Consider the following 19,267-nt stretch of genomic DNA (forward strand, 5'->3'; position numbering starts at 1 on the left):
TATGGTATCCCTTGGTAGGCTTGACTTTTCAGCATGGGTAGCATGCTTTGTGGTCCTCTACGCTGTAATTCCCTTAATCTCAAAAGGACTCAAAAGAATTTAAAAATTCCTATAGATATTTTAACTCTAGTTCTTCAAAAAAATAAATAGAACCAATGTGCAACACATTGCCTAATGTCATATTTATTTAGTAGTGTGACAGACTGCGTACTTTGTAGGCTAGGTTCTTCTTTGAGAGATGACTATTCAAAAGTACTTGCAGTGCTTTTTAGTACTTAATTCTTAGCTAACCTAAAACATAACAGCACTAGCTTTTCTCATCTTCCTTGCTTAGGCATTCTGTTCTTCTCTTTGGTTCCTTTCTTTTTGAAAGTTAATTTACAACAAAAGAAATGTGAAGCAAAATGGTTGTTTTACAATGACACAAGATATTTATTCAAGGGCTGAACAAGATAAAATCTTAAACTCTTGTTTGCTTCCCATTTTTAACTTCGGAGAGGCTTTTCTAAATCCATTCAACTAGGTAACATTAATATGCATTTGAGATCTGTGATGTCCAGTAGAATGTATAAGTTTCAGTGGGAATAAACAGTAAGTTTAGTATATCAGCATAATAGCAGAATTCTTTTATTGTAATTTTATGTGTACATTGGAATTAGTTATGCTACATCTTCATGTAATATTATTCAGAAAATATGTTAGCAGTTGCTTTTAATTATGTAATGCAAAAACTTGCTGAAGAAGTTTTAATGTTTATAGTTTTTTTTCCAACGTTCATTACCAATAATTTTTAAATAGATTATCGGGGTTGGACACTGCTGTATGCTAGCTCACACAGCTAAGCAACTAAAGGTTGTGAACTTAATAAATTTTCTTGGAAACTGGGAGATCTTTATTATTTTAGTGTATTAGTCTTGCCAGACAAATAAAAAATTTATACCTTTACCTTCAAACGTAAAACAAAAGACTGGAGAGTTTTAGGTTTTCCTTAAGGTAATAAGAATATTGTAACGTCTGTCAAGAAAAGACCAAGTCTGTCTGAAGTAAGATTTGGTGACTTGATTTCTCTGGTTCACATTACACTGTGAAAAGAATCTGTTCATCTCCTACTTTAAATCATTTTCCTTTTACCAGCTGGAGAAGCTCAGAATAAAACTGACCATCCCTTTACTCGGTCCCTGGTGATGGTGGTGATCCAGCATTTGTTTTTCATTCAAACCACATGTTGAATAAGTGAAAAAGAGGAAATACATGTTGGTCATAGGTCAGGTGCAACACAGAGTTTATACAGATTTATTTTCTTTGTAGCATCTGCTATTCTGCATTTAAAGCCATTGAATGTTGTTCTGCTTCCAGTTATTTTTGAGGCAAGTTTTCTTAAATAGTGACATTTTAGATTTTGGCATATCCTACTGAGCAGACACTTGGCCTTTTTAGCTGTAGAAACAGCCTGATTCTGCAGATGATAACTCTGCAGCAGACAGGCTCTTCAGAATTCAAACTCCCTCATGATCTCATAGGGTGGAAGCTGACTCCCTTTGTTTCTGGCCTCAAATAGAGAAGACCAAGCCAAAAAAGAGCCTGGAACAGAATTAGGGTGATAATGGAGGGCTGGGGTTAAGAGCTTCTCTGCTTTTCCTTACTCTGGCATGTAAGGGAGAGTGAGGAGGAGGGAGCACGAATCCCTCCCTGCAATCTCTAAATGCAAATTTAATTTTTAATCAGGTACTGATTATGACTTAGAGGTTTCAGTTTTCTCATAATAAGTTACGTGTGCATTTAATTTATACTGCAATAGAAGTATTGTAATGCTCGTTGCTTATGATTCAGGGAGAATCAAGAGAAATGACTACATATATCAATATCAGCTTTATTTGTTGTCTTTATTATTCACCCACTTGTGGTAGTGTTTTTAATAGCTCTGACTAAATTATAAATGATGTTCTGTTATTTAGGAATTTGAAGGCAATAATTGCAAATTATCTGAAATGTGCCAGCCAGCCAATGCTAAACATGCATTTACAGTAGCTGTTTTGCAGATTTATAGCTAGTATTTTTTCTATATTTTTTCTTATCACTACAATTTAGGCTGTTATCTCCAACTTGCCTGCTTTTTAAAATATATTAGGATTAGAATTGATAGCCTGCTATCTGTAAATCTAATTTTACAAGATGAAAGTTACAGAAAAGGGGAATCCTAAATGGATGGGGGTTGAGCATTCTTTACAATAGGAGTAATTAAGCACTAGAGGAGCTTGCTGAGAGAGGCTGTGGAGTGTCTGTCATTGAAGGTTTTTAAAACTTTACTGGACAAAGTCCTGAGCAACCTGATCTAACTGTCAAGTTAGCCCTGCTTTGAGCTGGCGGTTGGACTAAACGACCTTGACCTCTTGCAATCTAAATTTTTCTAAATTTAAACCACCAAAACTAAGTCTGAGCTGTACAAAGGTTTGAGCATTTTACAAGTGGAAAAAGTCCTCGTGTTCTTTCTTTTCTTCAGTTTGCTTATTAAATGCATGCTTTTTAAAATGTAGAGGGAAAGCAGTGGGAACTGTGAGACTGAGTATCAGATATCACACCAGAGACTTGAGTATTCAGATTGTGCACATATATTTTAACAAATAGTTTATATGAACAGGAAGGAGTTTTTAATTCTGATTTTGTAATTAGAATAATTTCTTTTTTTTTTCTTTTTTGACCTTTATGATCACTTTTAGTCTCTTTTCATATGACACTATATTTTTTGTTCTTCTTTTTCCCTCCAATTTCTATTAGGAATAGGAGGCCTGCAAGATGTTGTGCTAAAGTCTGCAACTTTGTCAACTTCATCAGCTTGTCCACCATTTACACCTCTCAACTTTGAGGCTACACCAATTGTGCGAGTAGCTGTTGAACCAAAACATCCAAGTAAGTTTTAAAGGAGAATTCAGTGGGTTAGCAGTTCAGCTTCCCACCCTTGGTGATGCTACTGATAGAGCTAGTTTATGATCTATCCATTAACTCAGAGATCAGTCCAGTATAAACCAAATATATGTTATCTAGATGGCATTTTATTGTCCTTGTGAATTCTTCTAGCTGGTTTGCTCATGTCTCAGTAAGTGAGGACATACAGATGCAGTTACTATGCTTTTTGTGGTCTTTTTAGCTGTATCACAAGTAAGACACTACATGACACTAACATTTCAGTATTCATTTACTGTGAAGGTAAGTATACCTTTGGGTTTTTCACTTTTGTTGATGTTCTTCTATGCTATATCATCAAACTCCTGGTACAAATTTGCAGTACTGCTTCTAATTGATTTCTGACCCCTGCCCCCATCCGTAGTATATCTCTATTTCAATTTCAGTCCAATTTCCATTTCACAGAATCACAGAATCGTCTAGGTTGGAAGAGACCTCCAAGATCATCTAGTCCAACCTCAGCCCTAACCCTAACAAGTCCTCCACTAAACCATATCACTAAGGGCTACATTTAAACGTCTTTTAAAGACCTCCAGGGATGGCGACTCAACCACCTCCCTGGGCAGTCCATAATTACAGCACCCGGTATTCCCAGGAGGTCCAAAATAACTGGCTTCCTATTTAGGTACAAAATCCACTAACATTAAAATTACATTTATTTATTTATTCATTTGTGATAGGACAGCCTAGCAGCTATTCGTCGTAGGTATATGAGTAATAGATAGTCATATATTGCACATCCTTGTTTGTTAAAGCAGTTCCGAAAGTATTGAGTTTCTAGTTGTACTGAGTGTGGTATTAAGTTGAAAATGGTATTGGAATATAACTCTACTGCACAATTTTGGTGTTTTCTCTTTTTTTTTTTTTTCCCTTAAGGAAATTAAGTCTTTACATCATTAATGTCTCTTTCCTGGTAACTTCTAAATGTATGATTTGAGCCGAAGTTGTTACAGAAACAGAAGTCTCAAAGTAGCTATACCTGTAAAAGTTTCCTGAGAATTAGCTGTTGGTTGCAGTTATCAGGAAGATGAGCAAAATTAGGCCATGGCATTCACAGCTTGAAAGTAATCAATTGTTCAGTGAGCTGCATATAGTCTTCATGTGGCTCTAGCATGTCATCTCACGTGGGTGCCTGTATGGTTAGCATAAACTCTAAAAGAAAGAAAAGCTATTCTTCCTTCTCAGGGGGGTTTAAATGCAGAGTACGAATGTGAAGCTCTTTGTTTAGCTATGATGGCCATGTAAAATGACACTGTTTTTTTTTCACTTGTTTATTTTTTATGTCTGGTTTTATTTTCTGTCTGGTTACTTTTCATTTATGCACTCAAAAGCTTAGCATTAAATATATAATATTTCTTTTAATAGTCTCCAAGTGAATGACAAATATAATGTCACTCTTTCTTCTGAATATGAATATGCATTCCTAGTAAGCTTGTGGATATTCTTTACCCCATATGTAAAATAAGGAAAAGGAAACATAATTAGTTAAATATATATATATTAATTATGAAAGGCTGCTGACATGCTGGTTTTGTGCATAGATACAGACCAACCAGCTGTGACTGTTCATTTTTCACTAACTGTAAGGCAACTCTTTTTAAACATCTTTGTTTTAGGGACATCTGTGTTCTGGTTCACTGAGAACTGCACACATTCCTGATCTTTTTCCCCTTTTCAGGTTATAATAGCATTAAAATTTCTCAGTGGCTTCTAGACAGTTTAAATCCTTCTTGTACTTCGTTCACTCTTTCATGCCTTTTAAGTAGTCCACATGGGGTATGGTATACTAATTCTATTGTAAAACTCCATAAAACAAAATCTAGCAATCCATTCAAATGCATACCACAGTTATGATTGTGTAATGTGAATTTTGTCATTGGTACCTAAATTCTTGGTGACAAACTATAGGTATAGCTTATATTTTCAGTTGATGCTGTTACTGTTTTCTCAGTATAAGAATATCTTACTTCAAGTGTTCCTTCTTTGGTATTACTGTGTTAATAATACCTTATTTTGCCAGGTGATATGCCTCAGCTGGTGAGAGGAATGAAGCTTTTAAACCAAGCTGATCCATGTGTCCAAGTTTTAATCCAGGAGACAGGAGAGCATGTGCTAGTGACAGCAGGAGAAGTTCATCTTCAGCGTTGCTTGGATGACCTGAAAGAAAGGTTAGAGGTGCTAGGAGGAAGGAGAATTTTTTATTAAGTAACTGTGCATTGTATTTCTTTGACAGTTTGATGCATCTGTCTTTGATTTATATTTTGGTAAAAGAGCAGCCTAATCCACCAACAGCTTTTACCTTTGGTTCATAAGTGTATCTTTTTTAGTTATAAAATTACATGCAGTTGGGCAGAATTGACTAGTTCCCCATTTTTATGAAACTTGCGCACCTTTTGAGAACTTGAAAGAAGTTATAAATTGCAGTAGTTTCAAGATTCCAATTAAGAACATAATGTACAATTGGTACAAAATAAAAACTTTGAGGGGAATTAGGTCTGGCAACTGAACTCTCAAAAATTAGGAAGCAACAAGATAAAAATGGTATGTGCACATGTGCACACTCTTATCCTGTTCCTTTGCACTTGACATTGATTTTTTAGAAAGTTAATCTGTGCTCTTACTCATGACCATGGTTTTTCCAACCATAAACTAATACATGTAGTTTCTTAAAATGTTTCTTCAAATGATGAAAGAACAGTTGTCTGAAACAGTCCTTTCCTAAATCTTATTTACAAAAAAAAAATCTGTGATACTTCTGTCTTATGTGCATTTACTCTAATTTTCTTTCTAAGCCAAAAAACAAACTTGGTGATAGATGGTTGAATGTCTCTCTGACTGTGCCCATACCACTTCCAGTTAATATCAGACAATGCTAACTTCCTATGGAAGTTAGAGTGGATCACTTGCAAAATTGAATACATTTTCTTACTGTTATCCTCATTATTACTTAGTGCAACATGTTTATACCACTTCTGAAAACAGACGTGCTTTTTATTGAAACACCTCACTGGAATATAATATGATAAAATAATTATCATATAAATCATATATGATATAAATATCATATAAATAGACAATAGAATAAAGACAGTTGTGTCTTGAGCAGCAGTTGGCATGGCATTTTACCCCAAGATGTGTAAATGCCTTTATATTGATAATGGTCAAACTCTTGAAAAAATATTTAGTAAAATAGTTGTTATTGATAATTGATGGGAAAATAAGATCTCAGTGAGCAGCAAGTAGCAGTCCATATATTTACATTTCTAACCTTTTCTTTCATAAACATAATTTTGAGCTTTTTCTGAGTGTCAGTTGTTGTGAAGAGAATTATAAGCTGTTGAGTTACCATTTTTTGTCCCTTACCTGTGTTCCTCAAGAAAATGTTGTCAGTGTTCCAAACCACCAAAGCACATGAACACTGCACTTGTAGTGTCATAAGCAGAAACAACAAACATCCGAGGACACAGACTAGCAGGACTTCCACCACTGACCCACTCAGACTTGACATAGGGTTCATGATGCCTTTTTTCTCACTTGGGTACCAGCTCCCAAGAGGAGTATGGGCAAAGTATATTTACTAGCTCATTCTCCTTCCAGTCATCCCTGAGGACTTATCACATCTTAGTTGCCATTCTTCACATATTAGCTCATGGGTCAAGAACTTCTTCCTTCTTTCACCAGTATGTGGAAGGAAAAGTGAAAGATAGGATTGCTGTCTTGTACCATTTCTTGTGAATTACAGTGAGTAATATAGGTGTGAATTCTGACAGAGGTAAAGTTACTTCAGTAAACTATTAAGCTTTGAAGGGGAAAAGTTGTGGTCTGAAATGCTAGTTACATTAGCTCTACTGTAACCTAAAAAACCTGTTCAGCTTACACAGTGCTGCATCTTTTTGGAACATCGCACTGTAAGAACAGCTGTGCTAGTTCAAATCAAATGTCCATCTAGCTCAGAGTCATGTCTCCAGCAGAGTGGCCTAAAGCAGATGTCTGGGGAAGAGTAAAATCAAAGTAACCATATGAAAAAATCCCCTACTGATACTTTCCTGGACCTTAATCATTTTCAGTTCAGGGACAGTTCAGGGCCTGTTGTGGTTTGGTTATCAGTTGATCCCTGTCAACCTTCCTTATGCCCCTCATGATTTTGTAGACCTCTGTCATATCCTTGAAACATCTGAAGACGACTTGTACTTTCATACCTTTGATCATCTTTATTCTCATTTTTTTCTAGTTCTCTTATATTTCTTTTGAGGGGAGAGAACAACAGTACATAGTTTTCAAGATGTGAGTGAACCAGTGATTAATCCAGTGGCATGAGTGTTTTTACTTTTGTTTTATTCTGTTCCTTTCTTTTTTGAAGTACATGATGTTTTTAGGATTTTATGAGTTTGAAGTGCATTATCTGGTAATCTGTCTTGTAGTCATATTTGTTCATGAACATCTGTTTCATGTTAAGGCCACTGCCTTACCTCCCCCTCCCCCATTTTAAAAGCAATTTTAAAATTTAAGTTAATCTTAAAACTTTGTTTTATAGGTTTGCGAAGATAGAGATTAGTGTATCAGCACCTATTATTCCATTCCGAGAGACAATAACAAGACCTCCAAAAGTTGATATGGTAAACGAAGAAATAGGAAAACAGCAGAAAGTTGCCGTCATACACCAAACAAAAGAGGAGCAAAATAAAATTCCTGAAGGAATTCAGGTTGATTCAGATGGGCTTGTTACAATATCTACTCCAAATAAGCATGCTACTCTCAGCGTAAGAGCAGTGCCACTTCCTGAGGAGGTAACTCGACTTCTTGAAGAAAACAGTGACTTGATTCGAACTATGGAGCAACTCAACACATCTCTGAATGAAGATAAAAAAACTCATGAGATAAATCAGAAGACTATCGATAGGATCAAGGAATTCAAGCAAAAATTAGAGCAAAATCTGCAGGGAAGAAAGTGGAGAAACGCTGTTGATAATATCTGGTCATTTGGACCACGGAAGTGTGGGCCTAATATCTTGTTATATAAATTTGAGGGCTACACAAAGTCTGTGTGGCAGTGCCTTGGGAATGCTGTGAAAGAAATCAGTAAATACAAAGACTTTGACAACAGCATAGTAAGCGGATTTCAGCTGGCTACGCTTTCAGGTCCCATGTGTGAAGAACCCCTGATGGGTGTGTGTTTTATAGTGGAAAAATGGGAAATTAGTAAGGTTGGAGAGATGCTGTCAACTAGACGTCAAGATTCAGGGGAATGTGATGCCATAGAACAAAATGAAGATACTGTTTCTTTAACCAGCAGTTGTACTGTTGAAGTTTGTGGTGAGAATGAACACCAAGACAGCAGTGAAAGTGTTACAAAGTCACCTGAGAAAGTTAGTAAAAACAAGGGAGAAGTTTTACTTGCAGATTGTTATGGTCCTTTTTCTGGACAACTGATTGCCACCATGAAAGAAGCTTGTCGTTATGCTTTGCAAGCAAAACCACAGAGGCTTATGGCAGCAATGTACACGTGCGAAATTATGGCTACTGCAGAAGTTTTAGGTAAGAGAAAACAAACCTTTGTTAAGAATTTGCTTTCTGAGTTAATACATGAGGTTTTACATATATAAAATCTGACAATCAGAAAGTAGAACTAGATTAAAAGATTTGTCAGAGGTTTTTTGTAGTTCTCTAGTAGATTTCTGCAATCACTGTTTGATGTTTGTGGTATTTGTATTTTGACTGAAATTTTTGAATTCTTCACCCTTACCTGAACCGTGCATAAATAAGATCACTAAATGTTTTTGGAAATGCAAGATACAAAATGTTGCCTTCTTATGAAATTTTGTAATATCAACTTCAGTAAGTAAACACAACTACATGGTGTTCCAAACTTCAGGCATCATTTCTATGAAGAAATATGAGGAAACATGTCCTTTTTGTGAACTAAGTACAGAATCTAAGTTAGTATATGCCGTCAGTAAGTTTTAAGATAATATAATAATTGATATAGAAGTAAATTAGGAAAAATATAGAATCTTAAATAATTATTACAGTCCAGTTGGTTTTTTCTTGCTAGTATTGTCATCCTTCTGGTATGCAAGTTGCTCATTTTGCAAACCCAATGCATACCAGCTTTGTGTCACTTATTACCTTACCACTTGCACCTACTTAAACTTGTTTTTATGACCTACTTATAACACCACTTAATTTACTCCAACATTTGTTCTTGGAATTCTCCATGGGAGTTTCTTGCACACTGAATCTGATCCAATATATTGAGATTTTATTTAAAACTAATTGCTGTTGCATTTAAGCTATCAGGAAACTTACTTTGAGCATACTACTCGTGACAGAAATTATAGTATACCCCACAGATAAAAATGAAAGATTTGGTTATTTGTTGTAAAAATCTGTTGTCATGCACACAAGCATGATAGCAGTTACATAAAACAAATTGGTCTGTACAGCAATATTTACAATTGTATGTTGTGAAAAGAAATGCCTTTCGATGAGCAACTGTTTTGTACAGATGTATGATCCTGTTCTTTTCCAGAGGTGCTCTTTAGTAGGCCTGGCAAAAGGTGCCCTTCAGTAAGCTTATCAGCACATTACCTTAAACTGCCACATATAACTTCTACATTTTTTAACTGCCTTTAATTATTTTTTAACGTGTAAGGAAGCCCAACGAAGTCTAACTTTTGATCTGTTACATTACTATTAGAGCAGCACCTACTTCAGACCGTAAAGCAGCATATGAATTTTAAATCACAAAAACACAACCTAAATTGCTGTTCTCAAAAAACGCCCACTATGCGTGATTGTTTATAGTGATGTGATTGACATGCATTGTCTTACCAGTTGTGCCATAAAACAAAATGGAAATGTGGCTTTCTAATACATATATATGTTTTTAATGAGTGCAACTTAGATGTGTAAGCAGATCAGTTCAGTTTAATGAATGTGAATTAGGTGGTGGTAACTGTGGGCATGCACTGGTTCATTACAAATCTGTTATTATGGAAGTTTAAGCTAATACCTTGCATCCTCCTGAGGGCGAGGGAAGAGCGTGCTCGCTATCCAGTAGGACTTAGCAGTTGACATGATAAAACATTGGCTTTTTTAACTTTAGTTCTTTCAGTTGGTGTTCCATACATTGATATTGATACTGTTTTCATTTTGCTGATGTGAGAGATAATTAGTTGGGAAAGGTTTTTAATAGGCTCTGTTGTGGCTTTTGTTTTTGGATTTTGTTAGCTATGCTCATGTCCTTATTCAAAAAATAAAATAAAATTAAGCCCTAGATCACAGCGCTCTAGGAGGCAAGACACATTGCTTCATGTTATCTCTTTCTAAGTTGTACAAGTGAAAACACACAAATTCCAGAATGGAAGAGCAGCTCCGTCTTCCCTATTTGCTGAGTTTATAGTGACCCGGAGGCTCTTGCAAATGGTGATCCCACTGTACTTCCGCAGTACTTCTATCCAGTATGGAACTTTTTAAGCATACAGGGAATCCAGAAATTGTTCAGCATTTTCCCTTGACCTACTGAAAAATGCTGCAGTATAATAAAGTGGTGAACAGGACTTAAATATTTAAGTAGCTGAACATAATATATCTTTAAAGCGAGTCTGTTACATACAGATTTATTCTGTATCTTGCAGCACCTTTAAGCTGTTTGTGAACAGCTATCGTTTTCAAAGTAACTAATTTTTGAATGGAAAGTTCTTGTAGCATTTCTTGGGAATTGGTGCTGCTAAAACTGTAGATTACTTCAGCTAATTAGTGTAGAGGTAGAACTAGTATTTCTTCAGTACACTGCAGCCTGCCTGTAGTGGTAAAACTGAAGACCTCATATAACTTCTTTGTGATAACGTTAACTGAGACAATACTCCAGACTACTTGGATGAAATACATGTAGCTGAAAACCATTTAGTAAGATAAATACAGTGTCTTCTGGGTTTTATGTTTTGGAGGAGTGGTCTTCAATGAATTATGGACAGAAAATATGTTCATCTAAAGTGCTTTGTGATAAATGTTGCCTTATCTCATGAATACGTGTGCAAAGTTTTCTAAGTCCTACTTAATTAGAAAAATAAATATTATGAATTATAACATTAATAACCTACAAAGTGGTTTTGGACTTACTTGCTTTAACAAATAGCTTTAATATATGCTGTGTGGTTCGTTCACACTATATAAACAGTGACCATGATGTGATGTTCTTTTCAAAGTGCATGTTTAACTTGAATTTTAAAGCAGTATATGCTAAGCAACAGACGCACTGAATTGTGGGCTGTGCTTATATATGACCTTTTCATAGCTGAGAATTTTCCATTCTCCCTGAAATTTTCTCAGACTTGAAATTGTTGAGTTATGCGAACGAAGACTATAGATGCACAGCAAACTCAGTGACTTCTCTTCAGCATGCTTTAATCTTTTCATCATTTGAAATATAGAATCTTAAGTATTTCCTCAATTTCCTCACAAGCAATAAGAAGACTATTGTGCATAGTAAAGGTGAAGTTCAGTCAGAGGAACAGTGAGGATGTCCTGGGAAGGGCATGAGCAGATAAAAATCATCAGTGATGGTAGAAAGAATACTTCAACCCACGTTTTATTAGAGAAGTACAAACTCTGCAATGATTGTTACTGAACTGATGCTTCATTACCTATATCTGACAGGAAGATTTAACTGTACTAGCTGTGTGCTTGTGCTAAATTTCCTGACGAAGGACCAGATTCTATATATGGAAAAAAAAAAAAAAAGAAATAAACCCATGCCAACTTTTCCTGTGGTGTCCCATAGAAGGTTTAAAATTTATACGCAAATCAGCGTGTGTGACTGTAGTATTTAATAGTATCTTTCTGTCAAGTCAGAATAGCTGGAAAGTATTATTATAATGCATATTTCTAATTTTCAGAAAGAGACAATTTTGCCCAGCTGTTTAAAAGCTACCATTACACTTTAATGTATTTTCAAGTTAAATCTAATATAAAATATTGGAACTTCTTAGGAATTAATATAAACTTGTTCTTCACTGCAAGGTACTTTTAAAGATAATTTGTACATGTAATACTTAACTAATTATTCGTATTAGTGAATGAAGGCATTCCTAAAATATTTTTTCACTATATAGCTTTTCCTGTGTTTTTTCTTTGTCTTGATCAGCAGAAATGTATTTGTTAGCTTTTGTCTGAAGATCACATAACCTATAAATTTACAAAAACATTTTAAATACAGATTTACCTAATGCCTTCTGTAAAGTTGAACATGTGTGTTTTCAGAACTACTTTCATCATATGTACAATGTAGTCCTGGATATTTGGGAAGGAAAAATAAGTATTATCCATGACAAACTTAAGGATGAATTAATTACAAAAATAATGGAATATGTTAAATATAATCAACACGTAATATATAAGATAAACAAGTTTTCTGTGATTTAGAATAGCACTACAGTCTTTGGGACACAAATACCATATAGGGATATGGTGAGTTAAACTTTTAAAGGTAGATAAGATGTAATGTCTGAAGCACAGTAGTATTACTTAGCAGTGTTTCTTAGCTGGTAATGCTTCTCAAATATTTGCTTGTAAGAAGTAAAGCAAGTTAGGCGCATAATCTGGCAAAGTGCCTTTTATACAATCATATGGCAATTTTTTTAAAATGCATGTAGTACAAGCATTGTCTAGAGCCATGCAGGAGTTATCATTTATTAAATATTACTCATATGGTTCTGCACATTGTACTGGCAGAGTATGTTGTTTGTGTAAATTTAATTGATTCACTTAAAATTTTACAGGGAAGAATTTGAGCCAAAGAAGTGATGTATTTTACTTAATGCTGAAGTTTCCTAAGTAAATATTTATGTATATCTCTTCATGAATATAAATGTATTGGTGAGCTCACTGAAATGATGTCTTTGCAGGTCGTGTGTATGCTGTCTTGTCCAAACGAGAAGGCAGAGTGTTACAAGAGGAGATGAAAGAGGGAACGGATGTGTTTATTATTAAGGCAGTCCTGCCAGTAGCTGAAAGCTTTGGTTTTGCTGATGAAATCAGGAAGAGAACTAGTGGCCTGGCCAGTCCGCAGCTGGTGTTCAGCCACTGGGAGGTAAAAAATATCTATTCACTCCATCTGTTTTGGTGATCTATTTCCTGTAGATGTGGCAGACTGGAATAATAAGCGGAAAAGGTTAAGTTTTGGTCAAGACATTTGATTAATTCCTTTTTGAAACGAAGAGGAAAAAGTACCTTTATATTGATCTTATTTGCTTTTATAGATATGCTGTTCAAAAATGTATTTATATTTTCTTTGGATGGGATGCTTTTTTTTTTTTCAGTATAAACTAAGTGCTTCACAAATGAAACTGATTCTTCGTAAATTTGTTTGCCTAAATTTAATGTGCCTTTTAAAATTAGTTCTTTGATAAACTTGTTTGGAGAGTAGGGAAAAAAAGAAGCTACCACTAATAAAAAAAATGCAGCAACAAATCTAATGTATATGGAAGTTATCCCTTTAGTAACAGATATCTCAGTATTTTTGTCCTTATATAGCCCAACTCAACATACATTTTCATACTTAAAGGCAAATGGAATTGATTCAATTCTTTCAAAATCAGGTCTGGTCACAGTAAATGGAGGTGTCCTCAAAATCATTCCATTTGTTCATCTTTGTCACTTAGACATGAACAGGTAAATGTTGAGGTGTAAAGGAAATATGCAGATGGGAAAACTGATAACAAATGTTATCAGCTGATAGTGTACTTTTTGTTCCTATGATGGTGGAGTAAGACAAAAAGCCTGAAATCAGAGTTCCTTGTTCAAGACCAAAAAAAACTGCATTGTAGGACTATTTGGAAGACTCCATCGAAGGAGCTAAAAATGGGTTCAGGGGCAAGAGTCCAAGTATAAACTATTCACATCAATTGTTTAAAACAATTGAAGTCTAGATTTCTTTTTTGTCAGGTATTCCTTTATTTGATGTTAGGATCATAAAAGCTTTTGTAAATGGATTAGAAAATCTTACTTTGTTATCTTCTGCTTTATTTTTGTGACCTCAAATGTCAAGTCTCTGAGTACAAACAACTACAGATTTTTGAGGTCAGTAATACTCCATGCAGTTTCCAGCTATGATCTGTTTACCTCTGTTTCTCTCCAAAGTATGTGCTGGTGTCTCACATAGTGTGTATTCTTCCTCATTTCCTGTAGCTAAAGCATCTTAACAGGAGGATTTATTAAATACTTCAATAGCAGTATTTCCTTGTTAGCAGTTGCTGTAACTGGCTTAGGAATATTATGTGAATGCTAATTGGAAAAGGAGCATCTCTGTAAACCAGCCAAGTCATGTGCTACCAAAAGAGTTGGGAATCCTTGAAACAGTAAGCTTCATCTTTCTTGGCAACACTACCTTACTGGCGTTAGAAAGCACAGTGAAAAAGGGACTTACCTGTCTTTTCTCAATATTAATAGTGATTTATTTCATCTTCTTGTAACCAAAACTTATTTCACAGAGACTTGGGGAAGGGAGAAATAGCAGTAGAGTAAGAGATTTAAAAATAAATAAAGTAACAGAGCTACACTGAATGGAGAATAAATAAATAAAATAAAGGCAACACCTACAGATGGTGTGTGCACAAAAAATAGCAACAATTTTTTGTGTATAGCCGGAACAGGTTAGCTCCTTCAAATCAGTGAGTATTGGCAGTATTGCATACAGTAGTTCTTCCAGTTTTGGATGTTCTCATGTGAAGTGCAGCTGGTGAGGTTTTGTGGCTTAACTGGTCTTTTGTCTAAATTCTCTAATATCAGTGCCCTAAAGGAATATCAGTCAGAGGGATGTTAATTCCAGCTAACCGTTGTTCTGTGCCAGTTTCCTTAGGATTGGTGGCTACTGTTCTCCAATACTAAGCAACATCAACCCCTTGTCTCCATGACCTTCCCTTCTACCCCCAAACCATGGCGTATATGTTCACACTGTCAGATGTTACAAATTTCACATTTTAAAAAATGTTCAGACAATTGCAGGTATGCATAGGAGATGGAGATCTGAGCAACTGGTAACGTTTTCTAAAAATGATCCTCAGGAGAGATTATAATTACAGCTAGATTGTTAAAATGTAGTGGTAGTAGGAAAAATGATGGTGTAAGCCAGTCAGCTTTCCACCTGGCAAATCTGTCGGTGGGGAGGGATTTTTGTCACTTTGAAATTCATGCTTATATTTTTTCTGACAAAATAAACCTTCTACTAAATTACTAGCAATGACTATGTGTAGTGATGGCAGAGGGAGTGTTTTCTACTCTCACATCATCAGCAGAATTGCTAAATAAATACCATTTGCAGAATCCAGTGGTGGTATGACAGAGAAGCCAGCAAAAATGGTTTGTGTCTCAGATCACAAGACATTTGTGTAGCTTTTCTCTGTTTCTTCTCCTATAAACAAAACAAAATAGACCTACCAGCTTTCCTCAAATATTAGGTATGACTTCACAGTGTAAAGTTACTCATGAATTGTCAGTGTATATACATGGTAGCCTTGGCATATTCATGAAAAATGCCAGCATTTTATTTGAATCCCGATTACTTAATGTATCATTCTATAAGATACACTGTGAACTCTGTGTAATCTCATGCTCTTTTTTCCCTAAAGATGAATGGGGAGTGTGGAAGCTGCTTGATTTTGTTTTACATTTGCTCTGTTACTGAGTGTACATTTGCAGCCTTAACTGCACTCTATCCAATCCCTTCTATGACATTCTGAATTAATTCTAAGTGGTGTTTTTTCACTGTGCTTGGCTCATTAGCTGAGTTGCTAGAACATGGGTTTCTCTACAGAGATTCCTTCTACCGTGTACTCATCCTCATTTTACAGATAGTGAAATACCACTTTTTGGTATTTTTAAGATTTCAAACAATCTCATAGAAATCATACGTAAAAGTATGTTTAAAGAAATGAGGTTTGAATTTTTTTTTTATTATTATTATTGTTTCATTAATATGACTTGTAGACTATAAACACAGGACAGCCAATGATAGAGCAGATATTTAAATGGAACCTTCGGGGCTCTCTGGAAATGAAATTACCATATTTTTTTTTCAAGTTAATGAATGTATTTTGTATGGTTCAGATCACTTCATCCCCAGGGGATGGAGCAATAAGATCTATCTTGTCAGATAGTGCTTTTTTTAATTCATTTTTTCTGTCATGCTTAAATGTATTTCTACCTGTAGAGGATGGCACTAAATAACCATTAGTGGGAGCTTTCAGTTTGGTCCCAGATTAAATAAATTAATTTTAAAAGGTAGTTGAGTATTTTCCTTCTGATATCCCTAGGCAAATGTTAAGTGTTTTGGGTTTACTAGGCCATATCTTCTTAGCTTTCAGTATAAGCTTTCTTTTGAATTCTCAGTTTAAAATATATAGCTTTGTGATAATTACAAATGCCTTCTACTTTTTGTATTCTTGAATTAATAATAGACTTTCTATTAGTATTTGTTCTCACTTGATTCTTTGCAGTTACTTGTTGCGCTCAGTCATGTCATTTTTTTCTTAGTCATAAAGTTATTTGAGCAAGAAGATATTTGTGATCACGCAGTGTTTAGAATAATGGAGCTCTAATCCCATTTGGGAAATCAGTGTTATAGTAAAAATAATGCATGTGGCTCTATTCAAATTATGATTGAATTATCAGCAACTGCAGAAATTGTCAAAGATAACTACTTCTTGTAAAGCTGTGAAATGTGTAGTATTCCTCCTAATGCATCTTTTAAATTTCATTGATTGTTTTTTATTCTTGGAGGAGGAGGGTGAACTGCAAACACATTTAATCTGAATTCTTTTTGAGTATTCTTTCTGTGTAGAATAGTGTCTAGAGTTTACCGTAAGACCCTGGAGAAAGGTAAAAGAAGAAGGACTGTAGGTAATAAATGATAAGAACATGATGCAGTCTGAATCACTGGAAGTCTTATATTGTGAATTTTAATTCATTCATTCCTAATTGTACAGCTCAAATAGAAGATAGGGGCTTAATACAGAAGTTGTCGGGTGCAACTGTTAGGCCTGCATTAAACAAGGAAGCAGGCTGAAGTAATGAGAGACTCTAAGAATCTGTGAGCCTCTACTATGTATGAATTGTGACTTTACATCATTGTGCAAGTATTGGCTTACGCATGTAGATGAATTCTAGGAGTAACCTGGAACCTTTCAAATATGAAAAAGTCTTTATATTAACCAGAGCATCTGAAGCTAATTAAATAGTAAATAAAAGTGGTAGTGGTGTGGCTTTAAATTTCCTTTTCAATACACGTGTCTTAAGTAATAGGAAAAAAATGTATCAGTAAAACCACAGATCTCCTTTTTTCCTTCCACTGCGACTGACTGAAGTCAAGGCTAAAGCTCAGCTGTCGCTGAATGAGACACAAACAAGGACGATGCTCTTGAGCCAAAATAAACTAGCAAAAGTTTATTTTAAAACTAAATGTGTAAATGTTCATTATTACAGTATTTATTGAAAGACATGATGTCATATCTGACTTCATGCACTTTAAGGCCTAGGCCATGCCCTTTCAGTATTGTCAATGAAATTTCTGAGTTCTTCTGAAATAGTTCTCGATGCTCATGTTATTTTGTAGGGAATCTGCACACCTTATACAATCCTGTAGGTTAAATGTTTAAAGCCTGACTGTAAGTTACTCCATATTCCCTTAAACGTCCTTTCTCTAAAAGAAAACTAAATGTTGCAAATCTGATGTTTTTTGGATTTTTAAAACTTTTGCAAGATGGCTATAGAATTGAAGTAAATTAACTTTTGTATTGGATATACAACTTTCCTCTCTAATTGTATTTTATTTTTCAAAACCATATAATTTACAATCAAGAGCTTTTGAGAATAATACAAGGAATACACAGAGAAATAAAATCGGGAGACTTTGTCAAGTTGTGCAGTGAGCAATCTATTTTCACATTTTTTTAAATGCCTTTATAAAGTTATACATAATAGTCTTGAGAAAATGTATTTATGTGTTTGATATATAAGTTGATGTATAGTGATGCAAAGTGGCAATATTCTTCTGTGAAGCTAAGGTTTGAATACAAGACAGTCAAATAATTGGTAAAAAGGGAGGCTGAAAGTGAATTGCTTTTGTTTCTTTCAGAATATTGTATAGAGATTAGCTATTTATAAAATGGACAAGCTGGTACACAAAGTATTTGGTATAATATGAGAATTTGTGTTTTAACAACATAACTGTGACTTTTTATTTTCAGAACATTTATGTGTAGGTGCTTCTGTAAAATTCTTTAGCATATTGTAGATATTTCTCCTCCCACCCTTGGCCACTCTAGTCCTCTTCTCCAGCATGATGTTTTGTGCAAGTGTTCCAGGTGCTGAGCACTCCCACAGCTTCTCAGTACTCCTAGGTAGGAAAGGAGGTGATGCCTGCTTCCCACTGTGATGAAATGGGTGCAGCGGCATGGAGAAGCTGAATCTGCTCAGTCTTGCTGGGTGTCCTTCCTGGTATTCCCTGTTCTGGAAGCTCACTGCCAGTATCCAGACTTGTCTAGCACCATGTGGCTATGCACAGTGGAAAAGCACTTCTACAGCACTACCCAGCTTGTTACCAAAAGCTCAATTTGGAGGTGACAGTTTTTCAAGGTCACATTTCATATAAACCTCTGCAAATTTCTGCCATTTTACCTGAAAGGTAGAGGAAATTTCTGTTTGACAGGACTGTGCCAGACATCTAAACTACATGCCTGGGTACTCCTTTAGTTGTACAGTGTTTACCATTATTAAGTGCTGGACACCATTTGAACGGTCAGTGCTCTTGAAGCCATGAACTATCTTTCTAGGATTGATTTTTTCTAAAGCAGAAAGGATCCTGATACACTGATACATACTCTCTGAAACTGTGCGTAGTAGTTATTTTGAAGTTGTTTTTGAAAAACAGCTTCTGGCATAATGTTTTCCTGGCATGCGAAGGTCTGTCCATCATAGTGTCCAAGAACACTGAATTTTGTAGTTCTTGTGCTTTCTTACTAAGTGGTTCACACCAGCCATAATGTTACTTGCTAGTCTTAAAATCTTCATTGGACAGTGCAAGACTGCTCTTTGAATTCATGGTCCAACTAGAGCATTTTCGGTGTCTGTGCTATTTCGCTAAAAGGAATTTTCTGTCCTCATCAAGCAGTAAGGACCAGTAGGGGAAGTGCTACTAGGAACATGGCTGTGTTCCCAGATCTGCCTGACCTTTTGGATGACCTAGGCAGATCCTGTCTGTTTGTCTTTGATGCTTCTCTCAACCTTGTTTTGCGTAATTAGGCTGCCTTAG

General features: G+C 35.3%; 1 protein-coding gene across 3 annotated transcripts in view; it reads left to right on the forward strand.

Annotated features, from left to right (window-relative positions):
- The window catches only part of EFL1 (elongation factor like GTPase 1), a 71,863-nt gene that overhangs the window by 48,129 nt on the left and 4,467 nt on the right, over positions 1–19,267 (forward strand). For all 3 annotated transcript variants that reach the window (XM_080607174.1, XM_080607175.1, XM_080607176.1), the window contains 4 exons: positions 2,776–2,907; positions 4,982–5,129; positions 7,496–8,496; positions 12,867–13,051. In XM_080607174.1, the coding sequence (XP_080463300.1) occupies positions 2,776–2,907; positions 4,982–5,129; positions 7,496–8,496; positions 12,867–13,051 (1,466 nt within the window). The remainder of the gene's footprint in view (positions 1–2,775; positions 2,908–4,981; positions 5,130–7,495; positions 8,497–12,866; positions 13,052–19,267) is intronic.

This window comes from Anser brachyrhynchus (assembly GCF_964034855.1).
Source record: "Anser brachyrhynchus genome assembly, chromosome: 11".
NCBI lineage: Eukaryota > Metazoa > Chordata > Aves > Anseriformes > Anatidae > Anser > Anser brachyrhynchus.